Genomic DNA, 25,335 nt, shown 5'->3' on the forward strand with positions numbered 1-25,335 from the left:
AAAATAGGTAGCCAAATTACCAACAGTCGATTTTGGCTAACAGTTTGAGCGTTTTGCCGTTATAAGCACTATACGGACCTTCGAAGAAAATTCGTACCGAAATTTATATTGTTTCTTATGGAAAAGACGTCACGAATGATTTCTTCCAATATTCAGTATTTATAGGATATATATATAAGGAAACCACAAAAAACATAACACTTAAATTTCTCTGTTTCTATGGAGGATAACGAAGAATTCAATTTGATTATAATGTATATATATATAATAATAATAATAATACTTATATATACATATAAGTTCCATTACAATGTTAAAGTCGTGTCACTAATTGCAAAGAATTTCTTTATTACGATTCTGTGGTTTTTGCAATTACACATTTAAAATTGCACAAGCTTGGAATTTGTTGGTCACTTCGATGCCCCGTTTTTCATGTTCATCTCCTCGCGTATTAGTTTCGCCAAAATGGGTATCGCCTGCGAACAAAATAAAATAATCATACAGAATAGCGCCGCAATGAATAAGATAGATAACGGAGCAAAAAGAATCGAAGAAACAAATTAAGAGACCTTCTCGATTTCTTCCGGAGTCGCGTAGCTGTAAGATAATCTAATATGTTGATCGGGCCTCAAGGAATCGCAGTTGAAGGCATGGCCGGGAATAATGAATATCCCCTGAGAAATAGACTTCTTCAAAGCCAACTCGGATACATCTTCGATGCCAGGTAATTTTATCCAAACGAACATTCCACCTTCGGGCACGTTCCACTCCGCCAAGCCTGCAAAATCATTTGTTGCCTGCATAATTTCGTTCGATGAAATTTAATCGAACGGAAGTTCGCCAAATTTCATTTATGCCCCCATACAGTTCTCGATCATTTCGCAAGAGATTCGCGGTTAACGCTAAACCCATAATGCCAATCATTACGTTCGCACTTTTTATTTGAAGATAGTCGATGCTATATAAAATCTTTTACGATCGTATGATTGAATAGATTTCTTAGTTAAAGCCCACATTACAGGGTTCCCCGGAAAGAATCATCCGATTTCAAGAATTTATATTTTAAAAAATTACACACAGAAAATTATAATTCAAACACGAATATAACGGGAAAATGTGCGAGTTTTACTTTTTACCCCATTGGCACTTGGAGGTTCGGAATTTTCTTAACACGGAACTACCAAACCGTTAGATTGGTCGCAGTTCATCCGATGATATGGTTCTACACAGTTAGCCTCCGAGATCACCCGATCTAACCCCATGCGATTTCTTCCTTTGGGGATTTGTGAAGGATCTTGTCTTTGTACCACCTTCACCTACAAGTGTAAATGAACTGAAAAAACGCATTTGTGATGCTGTACAAACAATTACCAGAGATACGTTACACCGTGTTCGGCAAGAACTTTCATATTCATGTAACGAAAGGAAGTCATATTGAACATTTCTAAACAAAAACACACACATTTTCCCGTTATATTCGTGTTCGAATTCTAATTTTCTGTGTGTAATTTTGTAAAATATAAACTTTTGAAATCGAATGATTCTTTCCGGGGAACCCTGTATAATAAAAATGGGGAAATATCGGTGTTGCGGCCAAGTGGCCAGGATTTATGGCAGGGGCCATGTGCTTGGGTAACCCGACGGTATGGGTCTGTCTTTGGCCGTTCCCGGGCACGTACGGCCCCGTCATAACGTCTCCTGGTCCTTGATCACGGTCCAGTCAATTACGGTTGGGCCTGGCACTGTTTGGGCACGTGGGCCCATCAGCGCGGGATGTTTAGCAGGTGTTAGTTTGCCATTCTCCCTGCTAACTCCCGGCCCACCGTTTTGGGGCAGCCTCACTGTTTCTGGTACTGCAGCGATTGGACCGTAATTCCTTGCCGCCCACCCTAGGTCAAGAAGAGTAGGGAGGACCGAGGTAATATTAGGGATGACCCCGGTCCTCTAGTCAGAGAAACATCGTCAGAGACACGGTTCGGAATAAAAGAGACATTCGTGAGACCACAAGGGACTCACTGGACACGAGACCACAAGGGACTCAGGAGATACACGAGAGTCAGGAGAGACCACAAGGGACTCTAGAGACATCGTGAGAGATACGTGAGACCATAAGGAACTCGCGAGATACAAAGAGACTTAGTAATCGGACGGCACGCCACGTGCAAAATTCTACAGAGCTCGAAGCTCACAAGGAGCACCAACGAGCATGAACAATCGGTGCTCGCTAGGTTTCGTGTTAACGTTCATTTCGTCATTTGGCACGCCAACTCGATGAACTATGCTGCAGCAATTACTGCTGAAAGGAAACGATAATTCAGAGAAAATTACCTGTAAAATGTTTCTCGAGCGAAGCTAGCATGGTATCTCGTCTTTCGCGATAGAATTTTTGAATACCATTCAAGTGCTGTTGCAGCTTCTCCATGTCCCACGCGCTCAACAATTTGTACAACAGCATCTGCAATCAATAAAGCACGTTGTATTATCCTATGATATCAATAAAAAAAGATATTTTCCCTGCCGAACAATTGTCGAATATATTTTGAAGTATGCACCTGTGACAAAGAGGCAGCATGAATACCCGTAACGTCCATGTGCATGATCAATCGTTCGATAAATGTTTTATGAGCTGTGACAACGCCAAGTCGGAGACCAGAGCTGAGGATCTTGCTGAAGGAATCCAAACGTAGCACACGTCCTTCCGTGTCCAATTCTAAGAACGTCGTGGGTTGTTTATCCAGGAAGTGAAGAAATTCATAAGGATCATCCTCGACGATGAGGAAGTCGTATTTCTGTGCCAGCGCGTACACTTCCCTTTTACGAGATTCTGGCATGACTATTCCTGTAGGATTCGATCCCGTCGGATTGACATAGAGAATCTGAGAAGCGAACAATATGCTACTGTAAAAATTGTACAATTTAATTATATTAATTTAGTGATCTTTTATTGCAGAGACCAAATCATACAGACAATTTCGCAAGTAGCTGCACCAATTAATGGAAATAATTCCTTTACGGCGGTGTTAAAAATGAAATAATTTATCCATAATATAAAAAATATATATAATATTATATTATAATAGAGAGAGAGAGAATATTATAATATATTATAATATGATTTTTATAATATAATTATTATATATAATATTATATTATATTATATTATAATATATTATAATATTATATATATATATATATATATATATATATATCCATAATATAAAAAATTTATCCAACTTTTCTAATAAAAATAGAGCCTTCCATCTTTTGTGCATCTAGTTTGAGAGTCGCGTGAAGATTAATATTATCAGTTCTGAGATCTTTTATCGATCGATCAAACGATCGATCTTCTAGGAATAGTGACAGATTGGAGATTTTACAGAGTTTTGCAGGAGAATTTTTTCCAGAGATCGATGCAGGAACTTGTTGTATCGCGTGATCTTTCCATTTTGTACGTACAAAAAAAAATGTCGACCTAATTTGCGATAATCATTAGCGTCACCCCTTCGAGGATGCAATGCTGCTAAATTGGTAACGACTATACGTCACTTGGACATGCCTAAAGCCGTTACGGATCGGTGAGTTACGCATAAACCATGTGCGAGCATCGGAACATTTTAACCGAACGTGATAACAGGGCTATAAAAGCCACGATTAATTCAGTCTGACGTGCATACTCGTACGTAAATCGTGTCGTGAATGATATTACCCCTATTGAGTCCATTAGAGCACATGATATTGATTTACGACCACTTGTTGTTACGTCAGATAAAAACAGACGAGTTAATGCAGAGCGAGGTTGGAAATATTGCGATTTCATGATGTTGCAAGTAACGTAATACACTAATAACGGAACAGAGATAATTCACATCATTGCAAACTCTTCAGATATCTGAAATTATCATTCTTACACGTGTCATTTATTCCTTGTTATTTAACGTCTAGCATTCATCCTACGCGCAGAGTGCACGAATAGGACAAATTCGGAACAACAAATTGCAAAAACATATTATATTCAGCTTACGAAGATTGTTAGAGAATGTAAAAAAAAATATGTATAATTTGACTTTATCTTGGAATTGTTTCAGAAAATTCGTGAATAATAATTAATTTTACATTGATAAATTAAATTTAAATACCTTTGGCATTTTTTTGTTGTCTTGCAATCTCTTCTCGCAAATCCTCGAAATTTCATCAGGAATTATTCCATGCTTGTCTTGCCTGATTTCAAGGAATTCTGGTAACAACGGTATCAGCTGGAAATGATAATTGCATTCATGAGATCATTTCGGTGAAATAAGACAATGCACCAGCGATCGCGGTGTATGTTAAATTCAAGTATACAATAAAATATTCGATTCTTGAAATATAGAGGCACAAATGTTCACCGCATTCAAGGTTCCATTGTAAGCAGGTGCTTGAAGCATCATGGGATCCCCAAGTTCTAGCGTCATTTCGAAAACCTTGTTACACGCATCCATCGAGCCGTTCGTAATCACTATGTCCCAGTTATCATACTTCGGCTTGGACCAATAGTTTTGAAATTCTTTCAGTTTCTGTATCAGTGGCGGGTATCTTGAAAATATTAGTCGTTTCAATCGATTGAAAATGATTGTGATTTCTTCCATTAGTTTGCTTTACTCTGATATAAATGAAAATAGCATTGCTACTATTATTATTAGACTGCGGATCTTCATACCAAAGTAAAAATTGTCCAACGCGATTGTAAGGAATATAAATTGAGTAAAGATTAATTGTTTTTTTTAATAATTTTGAGTGTAACAATATGATTAAAATCCTTCCTATGTCGTCACAATTTTATATTTCAGCGACAGATCTCTGCCATAAATGCATAAAATCCGCAGTCTAATTATTATTATTATTATTAATGAGGTACAGATAATGATCGTCGTCAATGGGATGCAAAGGATTAGTCGTCGTAATACTGAATTAAATGAAAGAATTACCCCTGAGATGGGCCGTACTGAAGCGCCCACCCTAATTCCTCTCCCACCAGCATTACTCGGCTGCCATCTTTGTACTTAACAGAGATTTCTTCGAAAGGAAACGTTTCCGTGTTCGGCATTCCGTTCGCCAAAGTAATTCCGTTCGGAGTTGCGATAAACTTTTGCGCTAGAAAAATCGTAGAAAATCAACGAACATTCGATTCGCTTCGATGAAAATATTTCAGAAATCTTAAAAATGCTTCACGCTGCACCGATTCAAGTTCGCAGCAATGCAAAACATTCCTACCCCATTGCCGAAGTATGCTAGGCTGCCGTCTGCTCGAAATCTTCGTGATAAATCGTTTGCAGTCCATGATTAATTTCAGCGGAATTTCTCGTCGATCACGATCTCTTTAATTCTGCCCCAAATTGCCTGTATCTTTCACTTTTATTTTTTACTAGTTGTATATCTTGTTCCAGTTCTCCAAGCGTTCCTCACAACGAATTCGGCAATTCAAGACGTACTGTTATACAGTCTGTTCGAATTATCACTGGAAGAAACCGATAAACCCTAATCGTCTTCGCACTGCAAGCAAACCGCTGTAAGACTGGTTCTACTAAGTACCGATGCCAATTAATATCTAAACAAGCGTGGTCGTGTTATCAACAGCTCGGGTTATCGACTATTAGTATAGCCGATAAGCAGTTTTCGATGTGGTCGTCAAAAAATCAATGGCGCAATCAATAAACGAATGTGCCTCTGAATTTCACGTGTCACCTTAAATGATTGCGCCTGTATGAGATGACTGGACAGTTACGAGCAAACAAATAAGATAAGGCTATCGTTGATTATAAACTGGCTTCGATCGAATCGTCATCATCTGATCCGATCGTATCGTGCAGAATTGAATTGTAATTGATGTTTTACGGCGATAAAAATTACACGCGGCGGGGGAGTCTGTCTCTCGTTGGTAGACGGGTGAAATGAATAAGCACGGAGGATATTGTTTCAACATTTTATGCTCAACACGTACATCTTTTTATTTCGGTATCTGAAAAAATAGAGATACGGCGAAGGAAACGAGTGTTCTACTATTCGTTCGTCGAGAAACAATTGTTCGGTTCGGAGATCGTAGGGAGTTTGTTTTTGTTATAAACAGTGTGTTAAAGTTCATCGGGTACATCGTTCTTGCGAAAAAAAAACGCTCCGCGACAGTGTTCGAGTGAATTCCAGCGGGGCACGGATGTAGAAAGAATACTTTCATTGTTGTTAGGCTGCGGATAGTTGCGCACAATCATTCCGGCGTGCTTTCGTTAATCGGCGAAGATGAAACGTCGCGAGAACTTTGAGAGAGCTTCGCACGTCTATCAACGCGTTTAAGTGCCGAGAATCGACCCAAAAAATTCCACGAACTCAGAGCAATTCAATTAGTAAAACTGAAACTGGAGTGTTAAAGTCTGTCATAGTGGATGGTATTGTAACGCCTTCGCATTCTAAACGTCCTAGTAAAATTACGTTTGTTCGACTATATTGCGATAAAAATGGAAAAAACCAGTCAAAGATTAATATCACTCAAATGCAACCCCAACTAGGCATTCAACCTGTTAAGGGCGATTTTTCTCAAGAGCACAATGTACATTATCAATTTTTACCGTTGTCTTTAGCGTTCATTGTCGTAGTTGCAAGCGATAGTAATCAATAGATTGCGTATCTATTATGCCGGATGAAAATTCTCACTCTTTAACAAGCTCTATCATCTGAAAATGCTGACTCATCTCTGTTCGATCGTGTGGCAAGTGCACAAAATCCGCAGTTTACAAAATAACAAGTAAAGGAAATGGCAAACGAATTATTAACGAATTTTCTTATCGTTGCTTTCTTTTTTGTAAACCTGTTGTAAAACCGATCATTTACGTAAATATCCGCAGTCTAATCGTTATAATTACATGCTGATGCCTCGACAACAATACACCGAAGTACCAAGGTACAAACCGCTAGTTCCAAGTCATTATCCTCTTCGCGATTCAAGAGACACGTGCTGCCTAACAGCTACTTCCCGCTATTATTTTACGTAAGATTATCCAACTGCGATCGCTACATAACTGGAGAACAACGAACAAATTGCATATTCTCTATAACCACGCTGTTTTCGATTCGATTCTTCTTTTCCATTGACTATTCAAGAATACGAGAAGATGTAACCATAAACATTGCTCGAACGTTACCAATTTTGTGTTCAATCGATAAAATTTTCTCTAGCGGAAAGTATTTTCTGCGAATGTGTGTGTCTAGGAAACAGCGGATCTTCCATTGGTACGTCCAAGAGAAAGTGTATCATCCTCGAGTGGCTCCATTTAATCGCGAAACACTTTTTCATGTTGCTACGGTCTTCAACTTACGATTTTCTCTTCATTTCGCCGCAAACATAAATTCAAATCGACGAAACAGGATGACGGACTGGAGGATTCTGGTGCCACTGTCACCTTAAAACACAATGAAATGTAACATTTCGTAACATTTCAGAGACGGAGACGTAACATTTTCACAATGAAATGTAAAAGACGGCATTTTAACCATTATTAATTGCTCGGTAATTTACAGATGCACCATTTCTTTAGACAGTAACATGTCAAACGGATGTACAAACTAACTGAGAATGTTTAGCGAAACAGATGACACCGCTAAAATTGCTTTTGCGATAAATAAGCAGTGATCGCTCACTCGTTGCACGGGATCGGAACTGAAACTGCGATCCAGAGTCTTCGCAGATTCGCGATATACATATTGTGTAAATCTGAAATGATAACAGAGGAATAGCAACGCTGTCCATGTGGTCCATGCTTCCCTACCACATGTCGTTTCCCACTACGATTCGTTTCCATCTACAACGCGTCGTCCCCACTCAGCATTGTTTATACGAAACAAATATAGTGATCTCATCTCCGAGCGAGCATTTTGTTGGGAGCACAGCGAGCGAGTCGTCACTGCAAATATGAGCCGTTTATTTTCAAAGTGGCATAAGTCACTTCACCGTAATGAAAAGTGGTGATTTTTTAATGTTTATATATATATATATATATATATAATATATAATATATAATATATAATATATAATATATAATATATAATATACAATATACAATATACAATATATAATATATAATATACAATATACAATATATAATATATAATATATAATATATAATATATAATATATAATATATAATATATAATATATAATATATAATATATAATATATAATATATAATATACAATATACAATATATAATATATAATATATAATATATAATATATATATTTAATTATTTATACTGAGAAAAATATCAGTATCCTGAGATAACAAATACAAGTAAAAATCTTCTCGAAAGTTAGCATCCATATTTTTAAACGTGTTAAAACGCAAACCCTTAAATATATCGACTTAAAGAACCAAGTAACTTATGCCACTTTCAAAATAAACGGCTCATATATTAATCGTTTCCAAATATTAGGGGGACCGGAAAGTAATGTCGTTTCAGCGCATGTCAGTATCCCTTTTTTTTGCATACTAAAAATTTGCATACTACATGAAAAAAGGTTGTTGATAATGAGAGTGATTACATCATTGATTGAAAATAAAAACTAGTTAAAAATTTATCTGTTTGAACTTAATGTAAACAAACGACATAACTTTCCGGTCCCCCTAATACATACTCACGAAGTGCCAAAGACACTTCTCTCGACGGTCGCGATTGAAACATTTATTTTCCCGAAATAAAAAACGAAAACGTTCGAAAATAGAAACGTCTAATCGCCGAAAGAGTTTCTTACAGTTCAACGATCCGATGATCCGATGGATCGCGATTGGAAGAGCGTGAAGACCGTAGCGGGGCTGTAAAGAACGAACGATGAAGAGGATCCAGTTTGCAAATGGTCGACGATTGGCACAACCTTCCTGAAGGAAGGTGAAGCTCCGTCGGAGAAAGTCGCCGCGAAAGAAACTGATAGCAGGATAACCGTGAAAGTTTTCTTCTTCGTACATCGGGAAAGACTTGTTGTCGATCGTTACGAAAAAGTTGATGGGAGCTCCTGTCCACGATCATGACCGTAATCGCGATCGTTAATCGTCTCATCTTCCTCTCGTTTATTGTTCTCGTTCGTCTGTTCGTTTGCGTCATTTTCCTCTATTATTTCGCTCTAATTTACACACGATTTCTATTGCTTCTTTTTATTGTTTGTTCGTCCGTTTCTCTCTCTCTCTCTCTCTCTCTCTCTCTCTCTCCTTCTCTCATTTTAAACGATATATTTTTCCGTCGCTGTTTCGCTGGCTTCACGCGGACGATTTCACCGTTCGCGTTCACATCACTTCTCAATTCGGTTCTCCTCTGAATGATCATAGGTCTGATCACATGATTGATCGTCATTCTAAGTATTCGGACGACAGCAGGATACGCTGACCGCGTCGTGTCGTCACTGCAACGATGGTTATACTATATGGTAATGGAAGAAGATCCGGCGGAAAGGCACCGACAGAAGTTGTCTCGCGTTGTTACTCTTTGTTTGAACGTGTGATCGGGTTCGCGTTCGTCGTATTTAGTCAGAAGCAACGTAACTGCGTCAATTAAACACTCGCAAACGTTGGACACGGTCATTTGTGGCGGGAAGCTTAGAAAATTAGCCATGCGAGCGTAGATGTCGATTGTAGTCGTTGTGAGTGTATCATCCATTGGAAATTGAAACAGCTGATAGTATATGCATACGTTAGTTTTTTGATGGAATAAATGAAATATATATATGACTGTGACATTTGTTCTAATGTAATACAGACTAATAATCGAAGTCGTAAAATTAAAACGAAATTGTACCAAAACTGATAAAGAGAAATGTTGTAAAAAGGATACAGAATACTTGCAATCAGGGAACAAAGAAACGAACAAAATAGTTTGCATAGTGAAATAATCATTTAAAATCGTAGAACAAACAAAAATAACGAAAAATACAAAATTTCTTTCCCTCTTGATCGAAAACGTGACAAAAGATTACAATAAAAGTTCTTTAAGAAGTTGAAGAATTGGAAACACAGGTGTGTCTTTCTTGACTAGCAGATTCTTGGTCGCAGGAAATCGGAAAATTAATGAGTCGTTCGACGATCAAGCGAGGCGCCAGCGTGTCTTAATTTAGAGAATGTTCTAGATTGAAGTACAAAGCGAAGATCGTAAACGCAACCCGATCAACGGAAAAATTGTCGACTCTACGTAATATTTGGCTTCGATCTCTAGTTTTCTATGCACGAGGATGTGCGCACTCCGTTATACACACGCCTATACACTCAGTCACGCGTTCACCGTTCCACCGTAAGCACGTGTACACGCACGAAGGATTTCTGCTTTTCGATTGGCAGTCATCGAAGCGTCATTAATTAATCGATCAACTAAGCACGAGACGATTACAAATTAATCAAACTATAGACAGAAACTTCAGAGATTTTGGGCTGGTAGAAAAACTGAATTTGCGTTCGGCAAATTTCCGATCGAGTTCCGGCATCTTTTTTTAATTAAAATGATCATTGTTGTCTCGATGAATGATCAGACTGCGGTCAGAAAAATATTCGATGTAAATGTATGAAAATGGACAACGATTGTTTAAGCATTTACAACATAAGTTAACGAAGAATACTCTTTGCAGAGGAAATAAGCTGCAAGATCTTTTTAAACGACTGTCGAAGCCATCTGCGAAAATACGCAAACATTCGCAAATTATTCGCAAACAATTTCATCGCATTCTTAAATCGTTCACAAAGGAGAAACAATTATATTTAGGTTGGTCTATAAAAGTGTAAATTTGCGTAAACGTCCGCAGTCTGCAAACAATCTCCTATTGCCAATGAAATATTAACGATCGTCCAATCGAATGTTAAATCGAATATTAAATTAGCGAACCGCGGTGCTTCGTACATAGACTGCGGATGTTTGTGCAAATTCAAAATCCGGAATACATTTTCGTTAAATCCTGTCGGACGTAACAGAGACCGAAATCCGTGTAAAAATTTCTTCGGTAGAAATGCAAAATATCCGCAGCCTATCTAGAAACTTTCGCTCGCAAAATTTCCGACTGGGTTAATCTAATTTTACTTTAAATTCCGCATATCATACATACATACACAGATACGTCAGAGTACAAAAAAAAAAACGAACATGGATAACACGAAGTCGAAGTGTTTCTCTTTCTTCTTCTCCCATGTTTGCACACGCACAGCTACATCAACGTCTTTTACGAACTTTTGATTTTCTCTTCGTCCTCTCTTTTCCTTCTATTTTTTTTTCTTTCTTTATCTTCTTCTGACGCGATACGAACGTGACGCGTGTCCGTCGCCCGTTTCTGCTCCTCCTCTCCGTTTTCTTTGGTTTCAGTACGAAAAAAGGGAATTCGAGTTCTCTGTTGATTCTGTCGTCTCTTATTTACAGTATAACTATCGAACGCTAACATTTTCTCTTCCACTTTTTACAATAGTTCGTTTCAACGATTATGTTTAGTCTGTTAGATTTTAGTTGCTCTGTTCCTTTTACGTCTTAGAAGTTACTATACAAACATCTTTGGCATTTCCGTTCATTCCCTGTCCGACGCCATCTTCTTCCTTTCGAACGATTCTCGCAACCGTGTCGAATCCTGTCGTCCTCGCGAGAACTGGACATCATCGGCAACTTCGTCTTCCCAGAAATGCTGCTATTATTTTCTACATCTAATTACGACTGTCTTTTCAAGTCCGTTTCCCCCGTTTTTTTGATCTGGAACTCCCTACTGCTTCCCTCGTCAACAATATTTTACATCCTCCCTATTCCCCTCCTGTTCTTAATTCGTTACACCCTCTCCTCGGTTAATTTCTTCACGTTAGAATAATAACATCAACGACACCGACTTGAAATGTTCTTCTCTTCTAATAGTTTAACCTATTTTAGTTTTCCGCGCGTGGCCTCCGTCTCTCTCTCTCTCTCTCTCTCTCTCTCGATCCTTTTCTTCTCCCAGTTTAGAGATAGGATACAACGTTTAACGAACCATCGTGAAAATTTGTGAATTCACCCATGCGGGATGTCTTCGATTGTCCGTTGTTCGTATTCCGCTTCGGAAGGGTTGACGTTTTTGTGCGATTACTGACCCGACCACGAAATATATTATCCCCGCCGACACCTTTCATGTAACTAAAATAACGTTTCCTGGGACCAGGCGGGTGGATTCGACGGTAACGGCGCCGGTGGCGGTCTGTGTCTGAGCTCGATGGCTGGTGAACATGGCGGAGAACCGATGCTGCTCTGGCTGCTGGTGCTCGTCGACACTGTCTGTGACCTGTCAACAAATTGACAATGACACATTTCAATTTGCGTCACTTTACAGATGCGGGCGATAAAGTTTTATCATACTTTTCTGTGCCAGTCGTCAGTAGATTGCAGATCTCTGTGCAAACTAAAAGACTGACTTGCAGATTTTTAGAAGGATAGAAAATACGGAGAGCTCATTGCTTCATCAGCATCAATTCAATTTAATATATTAACGATCGACGCAAGCAATACTCATAAAAGCAGCCTCAAAAGATCTGCCCCAGTTGTTTGTATTTATTTAAAAAATAATTGAGGATAAAAAGAGTCAAAACCAAAGAGGCGTAGTTCTTCAAGATGTAATTTCTTCTACAAAGTTGCAAAGTTTTCCTGAAACCTTTTCACTAATTGGGAACCAAGAAAAAGCCTGCATCTATCATTGACTTTCTTAAGATCTTCATTTTGATGAATTTTCTGTTCCATAGCATAAATATTGTACAGAGATCTGTATTCTGATTATGACGTATTGCAGTTTCTGCAATGATCGCGATGCGAGCGCTAGCTTTCCTTAGCTAAAATAAAAACGTGGAGCGATGATGCATACAGGATGTCCCAAAATTATGGTACTTTCGAGAAATATGATGAGTTCCTGAAGTAAAATCCATTTGAAGTAAAATTTTCCTTAGCGCGAATGCAATCCGCAGCTTCGTTTACGAGTTATTAACGAAAAACAGCGACCAATGAGAGGCGAGAGGCGCAGGACGGCCGAGCCAATGAGCGGAACTGGGCTTCGCGCGCTTGTTGGCTGGGCCGCCTCGCGTCAGCCGTACTCGATTCTTATTGGTCACTGTTTTCCGTTAATAACTCGTTAACGGTGCCTCGGAGAAAATTTTTGTAAGAGGCGAGCATGGCTGGCGCGTGGCTGCTCAGCCAACGAGCACACGAAGCCTAGTTCCGCCGTCTCGCGCCAGCGGAGCTCGTCTCTCATTGGCCAGTGTTTTTCGTTAATAATTCGTAAACGAAGCCACGGGTTGCATTTTCGCTGAGGAAAAAATCACTCCAAATTACCTCAGGAACCCCTCATTTCCCGAGAGTACCATAATTTTGGGACACCCTGTACAGTGAAACCGAGACCAGGTAGATACCTAGAAGTTTCGACAGCCGCGCTGATGCTGCGACAAGTCTGGCAAGGTTTCCCTCCAGGTCGTCGTCTGGGCACACACCCTGTACAACCATCCCACTTCTCGACGATCTCCTTCTTCCTCGAGGGAACCCGAAGGAACCGTCGAGAACTGGGTCCAGGTGCTTCCGAGTCGGTCGAGAACCCGGACACCTCGTCCTCCGTGTCTAGACACTCTTCTTCTTGATCATCGTTTCTCAGGAAGACTGAGTCGGAACCCAAAGACCTGCGCAATCGCAAAATACATCGTATTAGTCACTCCGCCTTGTCGAATTAACCCTTATCGAGTTAAATGCATCAAATAGAATGTCATTTTGAGGAATTTTATACAGAAAATATTCGATGCTGTTGAACAGATGAGCTTTCGCACAATTTATTCAAGACGTTATAATCGAGCAGTATGAAGATTTTTACAGAAACGACTGGGATCGTGCAGATTCCAAAAGTGCTAAAAATTGTTCATTTAATTCTAGACATTAATCTAATATTAATTAATCTAATTTTAAAATTTGTTCTAACTTTTAATTAATTTAATTATATAGATATTCTGATATTTCATTCTAGCTTCTAGTGTACAAATTTTAATAGGAGAAAATTAATAGGAAAAATTACATTTTGACCGCACAATTAAATAGAAATATTACAATGTTTCTCAACAACTGCTGTCGCTCATGGTACAAGCGTCTGTTGAGAATTAAATACGAGATGCAATAAAACTTCGTCTGCAATATTGGATCACGTAAGTTTTTTGCGTGATAAATTCTTTAAAACGATCCATTTTTGTGCGATCTTATGAAAGGGCGTCTTTCACCCTTGATATCTATCAGAATATCTAATTTCCTGTATTTCCTTTGACGGTCTTGAATTCGCTGAAGCTCTTTGCAACAATGAAAACGGAAGTCGCATACCTCGAGTCCGGTTCCGGAGGATCGACACTGCCCATGGAAGCCAATGGCGCCCTTTTACCGGTAGGTCCAGCGAGCAGGAATTCGTTCGCATAAAGACCCGCCTCGCTTGTGCACGGAGAAAGCTCTGGGGTTGGTTGGATTACCTGTTCAAGAATTCCTCGACATGTTATCGACGTTTCTATAAAACGCACAGTGGCTCGCGAAAGCATCCGAACGTTTATATTTAATGCGAATTGATTAACACGCGAAGAAATAACTCCGAGCGTGTGGAATAAAATTTTTGTCACGCGGCGCTTTGTTTTTCGAAACAAACGAGGTTCGATACGTCGTTAAGCAGAAGCGCACAATTGAATGGGATACGATGACACTTTTTCATGCGTGGCTTTATTTACGAGATACGCGTGTTTGACAAGCGGTAAGGCGAGTATTCAATAGGTGTCGTCTGACCATGACAGACTGTGTCTACTGGAACGTGTTCGACGAATCTACGAGTACGATTTTCTCGGAACCAATGCTTACAACGGTAACGATGTTAATCCACATATTTGATTTAACATAATTGATATTAACATATATATAATAATATAATGTAATAAAAAATAAAATATAAAATAATATAATATATAACATATAACATATAACATATTTGATATAATTGTTCACTATTCTTTCTATTACATTATCAGTAGACTGCGGATTTTTATGTAAAATAAAAATCGTCTGCATTAATTTCAAGATACAGGAACTACGTAAACATTTATTTCTTTTTCCAATTATTTGCGACAGTTAAAAGTCGTTTAACATTTCTGTTCTAAATGCGAAAAATATCCACAGTCTAGTTATCGGTATTCGAAACACGAGAGAAAATTTCAGTAGTATAAAATCTTACCAAAAACTGTGTAAAACTAGAAACAAAATGCATGAAAAATCGTGTAAAAGGACAGATTTTATGTGAAATTATGAGAAATGTAAAATAGTAAAGTTAATAAGAACAACAAAAACAATAAAACTAATAAAAACAATAAAAATAATAAAATTAACAAAAATAATAAAAATAATAAAATTAACAAAAATAATAAAAACCATAGAAATAATAGAAATAATAAAAACAATAAAAATAATAAATATAATCAAATAATAGAAACTAAGGGTGAGGATGAATTTTCAAGTCTTCTTCAACCGATGTAGAACATTTATACTTCGAACAAAGGTCCACAATCTATTGATAAATAGTAAGTGAATAACGCGTTCGAATACTTTCGCATTGTTGCCTATCAATAGAAGAAGATAGGTCGCCGTGCTGTACCTGAATATCAATGGGATAATAAAGGTCCCAGGGTTCGTCGTGGGCAGCGTGTTTCGTCACGTACGTAGGATGAAGCGACAGACACGGTACCGGCATCGCAGATCCTCTCCTCTCGAGGTAGCTACTTCCGGTGCTGCTGCAGGTCACCGAACTGCATCGTCTTTGTTCCTCGGGAGGTGCCAGATTCGGTTGCTTCGTTGGCGCCATTAACAGAGCCTCGTAGCCACCACCGACCGACGCGAAGCGCGGGCCAACCCTCGGCGAGTGCGACTGACTTAGCTTTAACATGAAATCAGTTGATCAGCATCGCGGTATTACATAGAACCTGGATAGAAAAACTATGCTAAATCTACGAAAATCATGGACAATTGTCCTCTGGAACAATCGTGACGTTCTTATGGGAAAATGACGATCGAAATGACGCCAAGAAAAACGATTTCAGTGGTTCCATTACACTACACTTTTTGCTCTTTTATTTGCGCTACACTGGCACCTCGATTGAAAAATGGAAAATTTGAGAAGAGGAGATACGATTATTCGATTTGTATACGTATACATATAGTTGTACGTATAATATATGTACTGTATTAATTAGTAATTATGTTAACACCCGGAAAGTGTTATTAAAGTTATTTGAAGAAACTTTGTCCTCTGCGAAAATGCAATCCGCGACTTTGTTTACGAGTTATTAACGAAAAACATGGACCAATCGGAGAGCGAGTGCGGCCGGCGCTCCCTTGCGGCCAATGTCGCGTCACGTCTGATGCAGAGCCATACGCGATCTCTCATTGGTCACTGTTTTTCGTTAATAACTCGCAAACAAAGCCGCGGATTGCATTTTCGCTAAGGAAAAAGTTGCTTCGAATAACCTCCGGAATCGCTCCTTTCCGGGGTGATCTAACATAATTATGGAACATCTATAGTTATTGACAATCGGTAACTATAAAAACGAGCCGTAAAGCCAGAATAATCATATCTCCTTTTCCCAAATCGTCCATTTTCGTGTACAATCCGAGCGTCAATTAGGGAGAATTTACAGTTACAGTATTTTCGAGAGAGCACCGTGAAATATTTATTCCGTTTATCTTCGAACAGACTTTCTAATGAGATTAATCTGTGCTAGCAATCGCAGCTAGCAAGAATCTTAGATGCCCAAAAGGAATTCAGGATATCCAAGTACCCGCAAGTGCGAGCGTTGATTGCGATAAGCAGATTTTCTGCGCGTGCTTGCTGATTCCGACGAACGACATTTAGCGACTGACCTCGACGCAAAGAGACCGCCTAGGACCCCGATCCGGCCTCGGTGGTAATCTAGCGATGGCTTCAAGGGCGGCTGCAAGGGCTCTCTCCTCAGCTTCCTCTTCGGCCACCGCTGCAGCCGCTGCTGCGGCCAGTCTTGGATCCTCTAAATGCTTGTTCGATTTGCACCTGCATCACATATGGCCTCGTTTCAATAATTCTCCGCTGCTCGAACAACTTCCTGCTTATGCAGATCATCCGTGTTATACAGGGTGTTCGGAAAATCGTGGTACAACCGGCAAGGGGGTGATTCTACATGCAAAAATAAGTCGAGAAAGAGGAATAACATATTTTTTATTTAAGACTCCGTTTTCAGTTGATTCCTATTCAATAGTATTACTTTTTCAACCTAATGTTTCTCAAAAACGGAGCCTTAAAAAAATGTTATTACTCTTTCTCGACTTATTTTTGCATGTAGAATCACCCCCTTGCCGGATGTACCACGATTTTCCGAACATCCTGTATTTAACACTTCGGCTGCCACGAAAGCAATCGCAAAAATTTCACGAAATTAATGTATTTCATTTAATTACTCTTTCAATATTCTTACGTTTTGCGAATCTTAATAAGATTAGGAGATTATAATAGACTACTGAAAAAATATTAATTTTCGGAGACTAAATAAACATAGAGTATATAATTATATCTACCACATAGATCAAATTCACCAAAATCAAATTCCCAATAATTATTTCATTTTGTTATAAATAAAATACATATTAATCATCTTCAATCCGAAAATTCTTTCCAAGGCTTTCGCGTATTTTTCATATTATGTATATAATATTTTTCAAAATTACTAAATCAATAATTTTATATAAAATATAAAATAAAATATTCTTACCGTGAATGATATTGCTTTAAAATTATGTTTGATCTCTTTTAATTTTAAATAAAAAATTAATCCGAAGAAATGCATTATTAGTAATAAACTTTTATCCAATTTAATTATAAAAACAAAATTCTTATTTACGATATTAAAGTAATTAAACCGAGAAAATAAAATTAATATTATTATTAAAAATTTACAAACAAATATAAAATTTATTACACTTATAAATTCATATATAAATATATATTTATTTTTACTAATCAAAGATTGTAATAATTAGTATTGAACATCTAATAGTAAATACTGTTGCAATGTATATAAATAAAATTTCCAATATATTTATTTTATTTATTATATAAGATTCTAAGATAATATCCCTAGAATGGAAACCAGATAAAAGAAAAGGAAATCCACATAAATTTGAGATAGAAAAAATCAAACCAAAATTCTGTTTAAAGGATTTATGTATGATAATCCCCGTAACATACGTAAGTCTTGAAGCACTTGCCTGCTTTTGTAAACGAGCAGAAGGATCATAAGACCGAAAAAACCACCGAGAGTCGCCGCGATTCTGACCCCGGTCATCACGTCGTATGTTTTGTAGAATTCAATTTTGAGTTGCTCTCGCTCGCTGAGGGTCGGCGTCGCTTCCGGCAAGAACGTCGTTGAGTCCATCCTTCTCGTCGTTACGTTGCTTACGTTCACGTTGCTACCTACGACGCTCCCCATACCTACGGAAAAACATTCGCAGCTGTCCAGATCATGCCGAAACACGTTTCATCAATCGATTCTTTCTTCCAACATCGAACATAAACGACACTCGTCTGCAGTGAAAGACAGACGAAGTGAAAAGTTATTAATCCTTAAATCCATATTGTTGCCAATTGTCTACATTCCAGTTCCACTGAATTTTATTCAAAAACCTGAGCATGTGCGTTTCCGAACACACGTTGATAACAATAGACAATAGACCACGTGTGAAACAAAAGACTTGACATCACTTTTGGCGAGTAATTTATATGTTTTTTGACACTTGAATGTGGTGGGTGATAACCTTCAATGTGTTACTTGGAGAGATATTTTCTTTTTTCGAGTTTTCTACAAAGGAAAGCTTTGTGTCACAACAAAAATCGCAATTGCTTTGCTGCATTTCATTTATAAATAATGTGAAAATTCCCATACTAATAGATAATATAAATACATGACCATTTGTTTACGCGTCTGCAATAATTTTAGTAATAAAGTAAAGTAAAGTAATTGTTGCCAAAAGTCTACATACAACTTTTTTTCAAAATAAATACTCGATATTATTACCTAGATTTTTTTATTTATGTTTTACGTAACCTATGACTACATTTCTATAAAAAACGATTTTTTAAAATTCAAAACAAAAAATCATGCATTTAAGGGTTAAACTCTAACGACGAATCTGTTTTCCCTTATTAGCACGTTCGGTGCCGCGCGAGTCACGCATGGGTGACACTAATTTTTAACCAGGTTTTTGAGATTCATTTTCATTGTAATATATTGAACAAATTGAATGTTACTAGGATTTGTAGAATATAAAATAGTTGAACGAATATTTTCTGTGGTAAATTTTCACTTTTCAGTTTCGGTTTCATTGATTAAATCACTTTGATATTGTGCGAATTTTTTTCGAGTTATAATATTCGGCACTTAATGTGTTAACACGCGACTGTGATCGAGCAACAGAATTTTCGTTCACATTTAGACGCTATAGTAATTTTTCTCTAATTCGCGCTTAGATTGCGCACAACAAATGGACAATTTAGGAAGAGAAGATACGATTATTATTATTATATATTATACTATTACTATTACTATATATATATACACTATACTATATATATATATATATATATATATATATATATATATATATATATATATATATATATAAATGGACGATTTGGGAAGAGGAGATACTATTATATTATAATAGTAATATATATATATATATATATATATATATATATATATATATATATATAAGATATATAATAGTAATAGTAATAGTATATATATATATATACTATTATATATATACTATTACTATTACTATTATATATCTTATATATATATATATATTACTATTATAATATAATAGTATCTCCTCTTCCCAAATCGTCCATTTTTGTGCGCAATCTGAGCGCGAATTAGGGAGAAATTACTGTAATTCGCGTGAGAAATTAAAGTAATCACTGTGATAAATCGAACTGCAAATGTTGTGCATTAAGGACAGAAATGGTCGAATAAAAAGTTACACGAACACAGCAGGAAAAAATTACCGAGAAATTACGAGAAGAAGAATTGCATTTTTATTCAACCTCTGTGAGTTGCAACCAACTCGCAACGTGCAACCAACACCTCAACGTGTCAACAGATTAATCTCTGCTATTGTGAATCAAATTTTCTAATGAAACACAGTATCTTTAACACTGACTGTATCGAATGCTAAAACTAGTGTGCGTTGTCTTATAAAAATTACAACATTGAATTCGTCTAGCTTTCCTGCAATTTTCATATTGATATGTGTTCGAATGAATAAATTTATTTAATAATTTTCAGTGAAAGTGTCTTTACAATTTCAATAACTGTAGAATAAAAATTGCCGTCGAATGATCATTTGACCAGTAATGGTACGGTTGGTGTTAAGTAAATTACTGTACGTCTATGGTGCCTGAACGTGTCAACAGATTAATCTCCCTCATTATTAATCAATTTTTCTAATAAGATACAGTTTCGTTAACACTAATACCACCAAGCGTTAAAATGTTGCCTTACAAAAATTCTACCATTGGATCCACTTAGTTCTTTTGCAATGTTTGATATCGAAACGTGTTCGAATAATAAATTAAAATTATTCCTTAACAATTACCAATGGAAGTGCCCCTACAATCTCAATAAATGTAATATTTCGTTTTCGTATTTTGGTGGTATTAAATAAATCAGCGCACATCTAGGGATGTTCGTTCAACATTTAGCGCATTAACAGATTATAATCTTTGCTACTGTTAATCGACTTATCCAGCTGTCGATCGTCATCAAACGAAAGCATAATCGCAGCTCCGAAATTCAGCATGAAAGCTAGACCGCCATTGCTCCAGCAACGACCTGATATTTTCGAACGCGTTTCACGGTGACGTCTCCGTTCGCTCGAGTTCCAAATTGTTCTAAAGAAAAGCTAGCGTGATGTGCATCGCGCATCACGTCCCGTCTCGCCGCGTCTCGTCGCGAGCATTTAAATACGTAATGCGCTCGAGCGCATGCAACATTGACTCCGGATCGATGACGTCGCAAAAATTGATAAACGACTGTGTTTCTGACTGTCCGAGCAAGAATCGCGCATCCCCCGGGCTTCTGTTCGTCGCGGGAACACGTCCCACGGGGAATAATCTGTACTCGGCGCGTGTTCGACTTCTCGTCGTGCCCGCTGATCTGGAAAACAACGTGCACGGAATAACAACCGTTGTTGCGTCACGCTCAACGATGTAGCAGTTTTGCAAAGCCATATACACGGTATTTTTCGTGCGCCCTTTGCGCGAATAAGCCGCGGACAAAAAGTACGTGATCTGTCCCTCCAAATTGCTTTGTTCAGTACTTTAAACTCGGCCACGTTTCACAGTAGTCAATCGCTACCAATTTGAACTTCTTCTGATCAGAGAACTTTTTCAATGATATTGGAATACGCATAAATAAACTTTGTAGACGTAATTGCAAAAGGTGTCACGGTTGCTTCGCAAAAAGATAAAAAGGAACACGGTTGAACGAAAAATTTACGCTAGAATATCATCTTGATACATTAATTACTGAAGATCAACCTGAAAGATTCCCACAAAATCCAAGTGATTTGATTCAAGAAATTGAAACTAGAGTCAAAATTTATCGTTATGAATAATATTACTCTATATATTCTAGTAACATTCAGTTTGATTTGAAGTTTAAGTACTATTCAAACATGCTGAATATGCAGTAAATTCTCTCAAATTGTCCCTCAGTTTGTAAACGAAAATGAACAATTTGGGAAGGGCGAAGACGATTATTCGATCTCTGCGGCTCGTTTTTAGAGTTTTTGACAATCGCGGCCGCAAGACTCGAATAATCGTACCTTCTCTTCCCAAATTGTCTATTTTCGTTTACAAGCTAACGGACAATTGGGGAGAATTCACTGTTCAGGATGTCCCAAAATTATCGTACAAGCAGGAAATGAGGGGTTCCTGATGTGATTTGAAGTAACTTTTTCCTTAGCGAAAATGCAATCCACGGCTTCGTTTGCAAGTTATTAACAAAAAACAGTGACCAATGAGATGCGAAATTAGCTGGCGCGAGACGACCGAGCCAACGAGGGGTCGAAGCCCAGTTCCACTCATTGGCCCGGTCGCTTCGCGTCAGCTAATCTTGCCTCTTATTGGTCACTGTTTTTCGTTAATAACTCGCAAACGAAGCCGCGGATTTCATTTTCTCAAAGGAAAAAGTTACTTCAAACCACCTCAGGAACCCATCATTTCCCGCTTGTACAACAATTTTGGGGCAGCCTGTATATATTGTGCATCAAAAATTGTTGCAACAAATTTTTTCTAGTTTTTCTCTGATACGTTTTTAAAGACTATGTATTTTTGTAGAGTTTGAGACGGAAGAATGAGAAACTTACTGCGAGGATTTTGATTCCTAAAGTAAATTCTCCCTGACTGGCGCATAAAAATGGACAATTTGAGAAGAGAAGATACGATTATTTATCTTTATTGCCGTTTGTATAGTTACAGATTGTCAACAATTATAAAAATGAGACGCCAGGCTCGAATAATCGTATCTTCTCTTCCCAAACTTTTGTGCGCAATCTGAGCGCAGATTAGGGAGAAATCTCTGTATGTCGTTGATCGATGCAATGTACTCTGTTCTAATTGATAACTATGGTCGACAAAATTTAGCACTGCCAAGAAGTATATAAAGAATAGAACGGCGAGAGTTTTCGAAAGCAACCAGGAGCTATTAAACGGGAAATGAATTACATTCGCACGTTTGAGATCGATACGATCGGCTATCGGCAGGTTAGAAAATAGAGATACAAGTTCGATTACCCGAAGACGTAACCCTAACAATCCACAAGTGTTCCAGACTGACATCGATCTGTCGTAAACTCCTATAAATTTTCCATTAGCCGAACCACTGGCCGACAATGCTAAGTAAGGGAGAGCTATATTCTTCTACCATTGATAAGAACTTACGCCGCTACTGAATGGTGTACGATACCTGCACGATACCCGCACGGTTATAACCATTATTTCACCGACAATACGAGCGGTCTAGTATTAAGGCCTGAAACACGATGCACGAACATTCATTAATTCTGTGCGAGCAAGGATTTTTTGAAAATTCGAAACCATTTTCCCTAGAAAATTAGATGACTTAACACTAAACTTACCGACCCGCTCGAAATGATCGGTTTCATATTTTTCGTTTTAAAGTAGCTGAATTTCAAAGACTCATTTAATCATGAAAAATGATTCAATAATCATGACGAAATGTCTAAATAAATGCAATCATTTGTCGTTAATTAGTTTCAAGCTTCGGTAGATTTAGCACAATATTCGTTGTAATAATGCCTGCTTCCTGACTCGACAGTGCTCGTTTTCATTTCCCCCTGTTATCAAAAGAAAAAATGCGAGGAAGAAGGTATCGGGAATCACAATGTATAAAAATACATTGTTCTTCCCGATACCTTCTTTCTCGCGTTTCGTTGGGAAGCGACGGAATCGATTTTGAAAACACGACGAGCACCGAAAGCTCCGATAGTTTCTACGGCCCTCGAAACGTAATGAGTCGAGGGCTATTACGAGTCTCGCTTTACATGATCTCCGTCCCGTTGAAAGAAAGAATTTTGCTCATGTGCTGGTTCGACGATCAATGCGACGAGGATAGAAACTCACGGCGGAACGGGCGCCCAACGATTTTATAACGAAAGGCACTGTGCAGCACGCTTAATGAGAAATCAGATTGAATCCCGTGAAAAGGAAGAATCCCAGCGGAAAGCGATTGAGTTATCTCGTTAGTGGCGCTGAATTTGTCAGATTTAGTTTCCATTCGGCGGACATGAAACTCGTTTCTGATGACAACAGAGGAATTTCTGATGCATGAATGGCACAACCGAGGAACGGCGTTCTTCACGTTCTCCGATTACTTAAATCATTTTTTCGTTATGTCGATCGATCGAAACCCGTTAAATCAATTCAATATGTACTCGAAATGATCGAAAAAACGTGAGATCGAAGAGATTTTGTTCCAATTATTATTGGTCGCAATTCTTGACATTTTTCTCGGAACCTAATAGCTGGAATTTTTGTGAAAGTCGCGTGTTTACATAAGTACAATCCTGTCGAAAGTATCGAATGCACTTCACATTTCATTCTCCAATTATTTAAACCATTCCTTAGTTCTCATAATTCTTGGAAAAGTCTGTAAAAGGAATTAAATGAACGTACGGAATGATTTGGAAACGGTAGACAGTAAAGATATCTTTTTTCGATTTTTATCGGTCGTAATACTTAGAAGTCGCATGTTTGCGTAAACATAACGCTGTCGAAAGTATCGATATATTTTCTTTCCGCACTGAAAAAAAAGCGTATGCGCATCTCAATCTCGTTTGAATGAAACTTAATATGTTCGCAATTGCTCCGCCGCATCTCTTCCGGCCATATTTTCGTTGCAGGTCATCTTCCCTCGTAATAGACTTTAATGTACGCAAAGAATTCCGCGTAATCATTTCACGTCGCATTGATTGCTTCAACGTCCTCAAAGCTACGTCCTCAAAGCAAAGCAAACTACCACATTTTATTAAATTGTTGCCACAGTCCGAGTCCATACAGATCTCAAAACATTCAATTTCATTCAAAGCAACGCTAAATGCATCCGACAGTTAGACTCTCTGAGCTTTTAGAAACTCGTTTTTGGAAGCACCTGTAACTATGCAATTATTATCCCATGACTGCCAACCATGAGATAACTCGTGATCTGCCGACGCGTCTATTTAGGGTTCATTACTAACAAAATGGCGCCACATAAAAACAACTTATTTATTATTTTTTACTTATTTATTATCTTCTATTTATTATTTTTTCCTTGTTATTATTATATTGTATATTACTATTATATATTATTATATATTATTATGTTTTACTTATTATTATTATATTATATATTACTATTATATTTTACTTATTATTTATTTTCTACCTATTATTACTTTATACCTATTATCATATTTCGCTTATTATTTGTTTAAAAAAAGATATTGGCGCCAAGAACAGTTTCTTCAAAATAAGCTTGGCAGTCAACGTGTTAAGCATATCTGCACGAACATTTAGAGAACTCGTCAGCTTCAACAAAATCGCGAGTAACAATCGTTACGCAGATTTGCAAACTCCATAAACGCACAAAGATTCGCCGACTGGTCGTTAGAATATCTCTCTTGTTGTTCCTATCGATAGCGTGCACGCGCACAGCATAAAAGCGGTCCGGGAAATTGTTTCACCAAACCG

At 37.7% G+C, this 25,335-nt stretch overlaps 2 protein-coding genes across 4 annotated transcripts in view; both read right to left on the minus strand.

Annotated features, from left to right (window-relative positions):
* Positions 1-327: 327 nt before the first annotated feature.
* LOC117219215 (kynurenine/alpha-aminoadipate aminotransferase, mitochondrial) lies at positions 328-7,931 on the minus strand. Of its 2 annotated transcripts, none has more exons than XM_033468175.2 (10): positions 7,596-7,931; positions 7,344-7,427; positions 5,251-5,494; positions 4,965-5,130; positions 4,386-4,572; positions 4,137-4,253; positions 2,553-2,876; positions 2,329-2,455; positions 570-778; positions 328-476 (listed from the first exon to the last, which is right to left on the minus strand). In XM_033468175.2, the coding sequence occupies exons 3-10, from the start codon at positions 5,315-5,317 to the stop codon at positions 411-413; spliced, it is 1,263 nt and encodes a 420-aa protein (XP_033324066.2). In that variant the 5' UTR covers positions 5,318-5,494; positions 7,344-7,427; positions 7,596-7,931; the 3' UTR covers positions 328-410. The 2 variants fall into 2 exon arrangements, with proteins under 2 accessions (XP_033324066.2, XP_033324065.2); XM_033468174.2 differs by having other exon boundaries at positions 7,519-7,931.
* Positions 7,932-9,883: 1,952 nt separating this feature from the next.
* The window catches only part of LOC117219258 (uncharacterized), a 58,231-nt gene continuing 42,779 nt past the window's right edge, over positions 9,884-25,335 (minus strand). For both annotated transcript variants that reach the window (XM_033468245.2, XM_076518593.1), the window contains exons 4-9: positions 18,288-18,510; positions 16,911-17,076; positions 15,649-15,927; positions 14,343-14,485; positions 13,400-13,660; positions 9,884-12,285 (exon numbers count right to left, since the gene is read on the minus strand). In XM_033468245.2, the coding sequence (XP_033324136.1) occupies positions 12,141-12,285; positions 13,400-13,660; positions 14,343-14,485; positions 15,649-15,927; positions 16,911-17,076; positions 18,288-18,510 (1,217 nt within the window). In that variant the 3' untranslated portion in view covers positions 9,884-12,140. The remainder of the gene's footprint in view (positions 12,286-13,399; positions 13,661-14,342; positions 14,486-15,648; positions 15,928-16,910; positions 17,077-18,287; positions 18,511-25,335) is intronic.

The sequence above is a fragment of the Megalopta genalis genome, chromosome 2 (assembly GCF_051020955.1).
Source record: "Megalopta genalis isolate 19385.01 chromosome 2, iyMegGena1_principal, whole genome shotgun sequence".
In the NCBI taxonomy this organism is placed as follows: domain Eukaryota; kingdom Metazoa; phylum Arthropoda; class Insecta; order Hymenoptera; family Halictidae; genus Megalopta; species Megalopta genalis.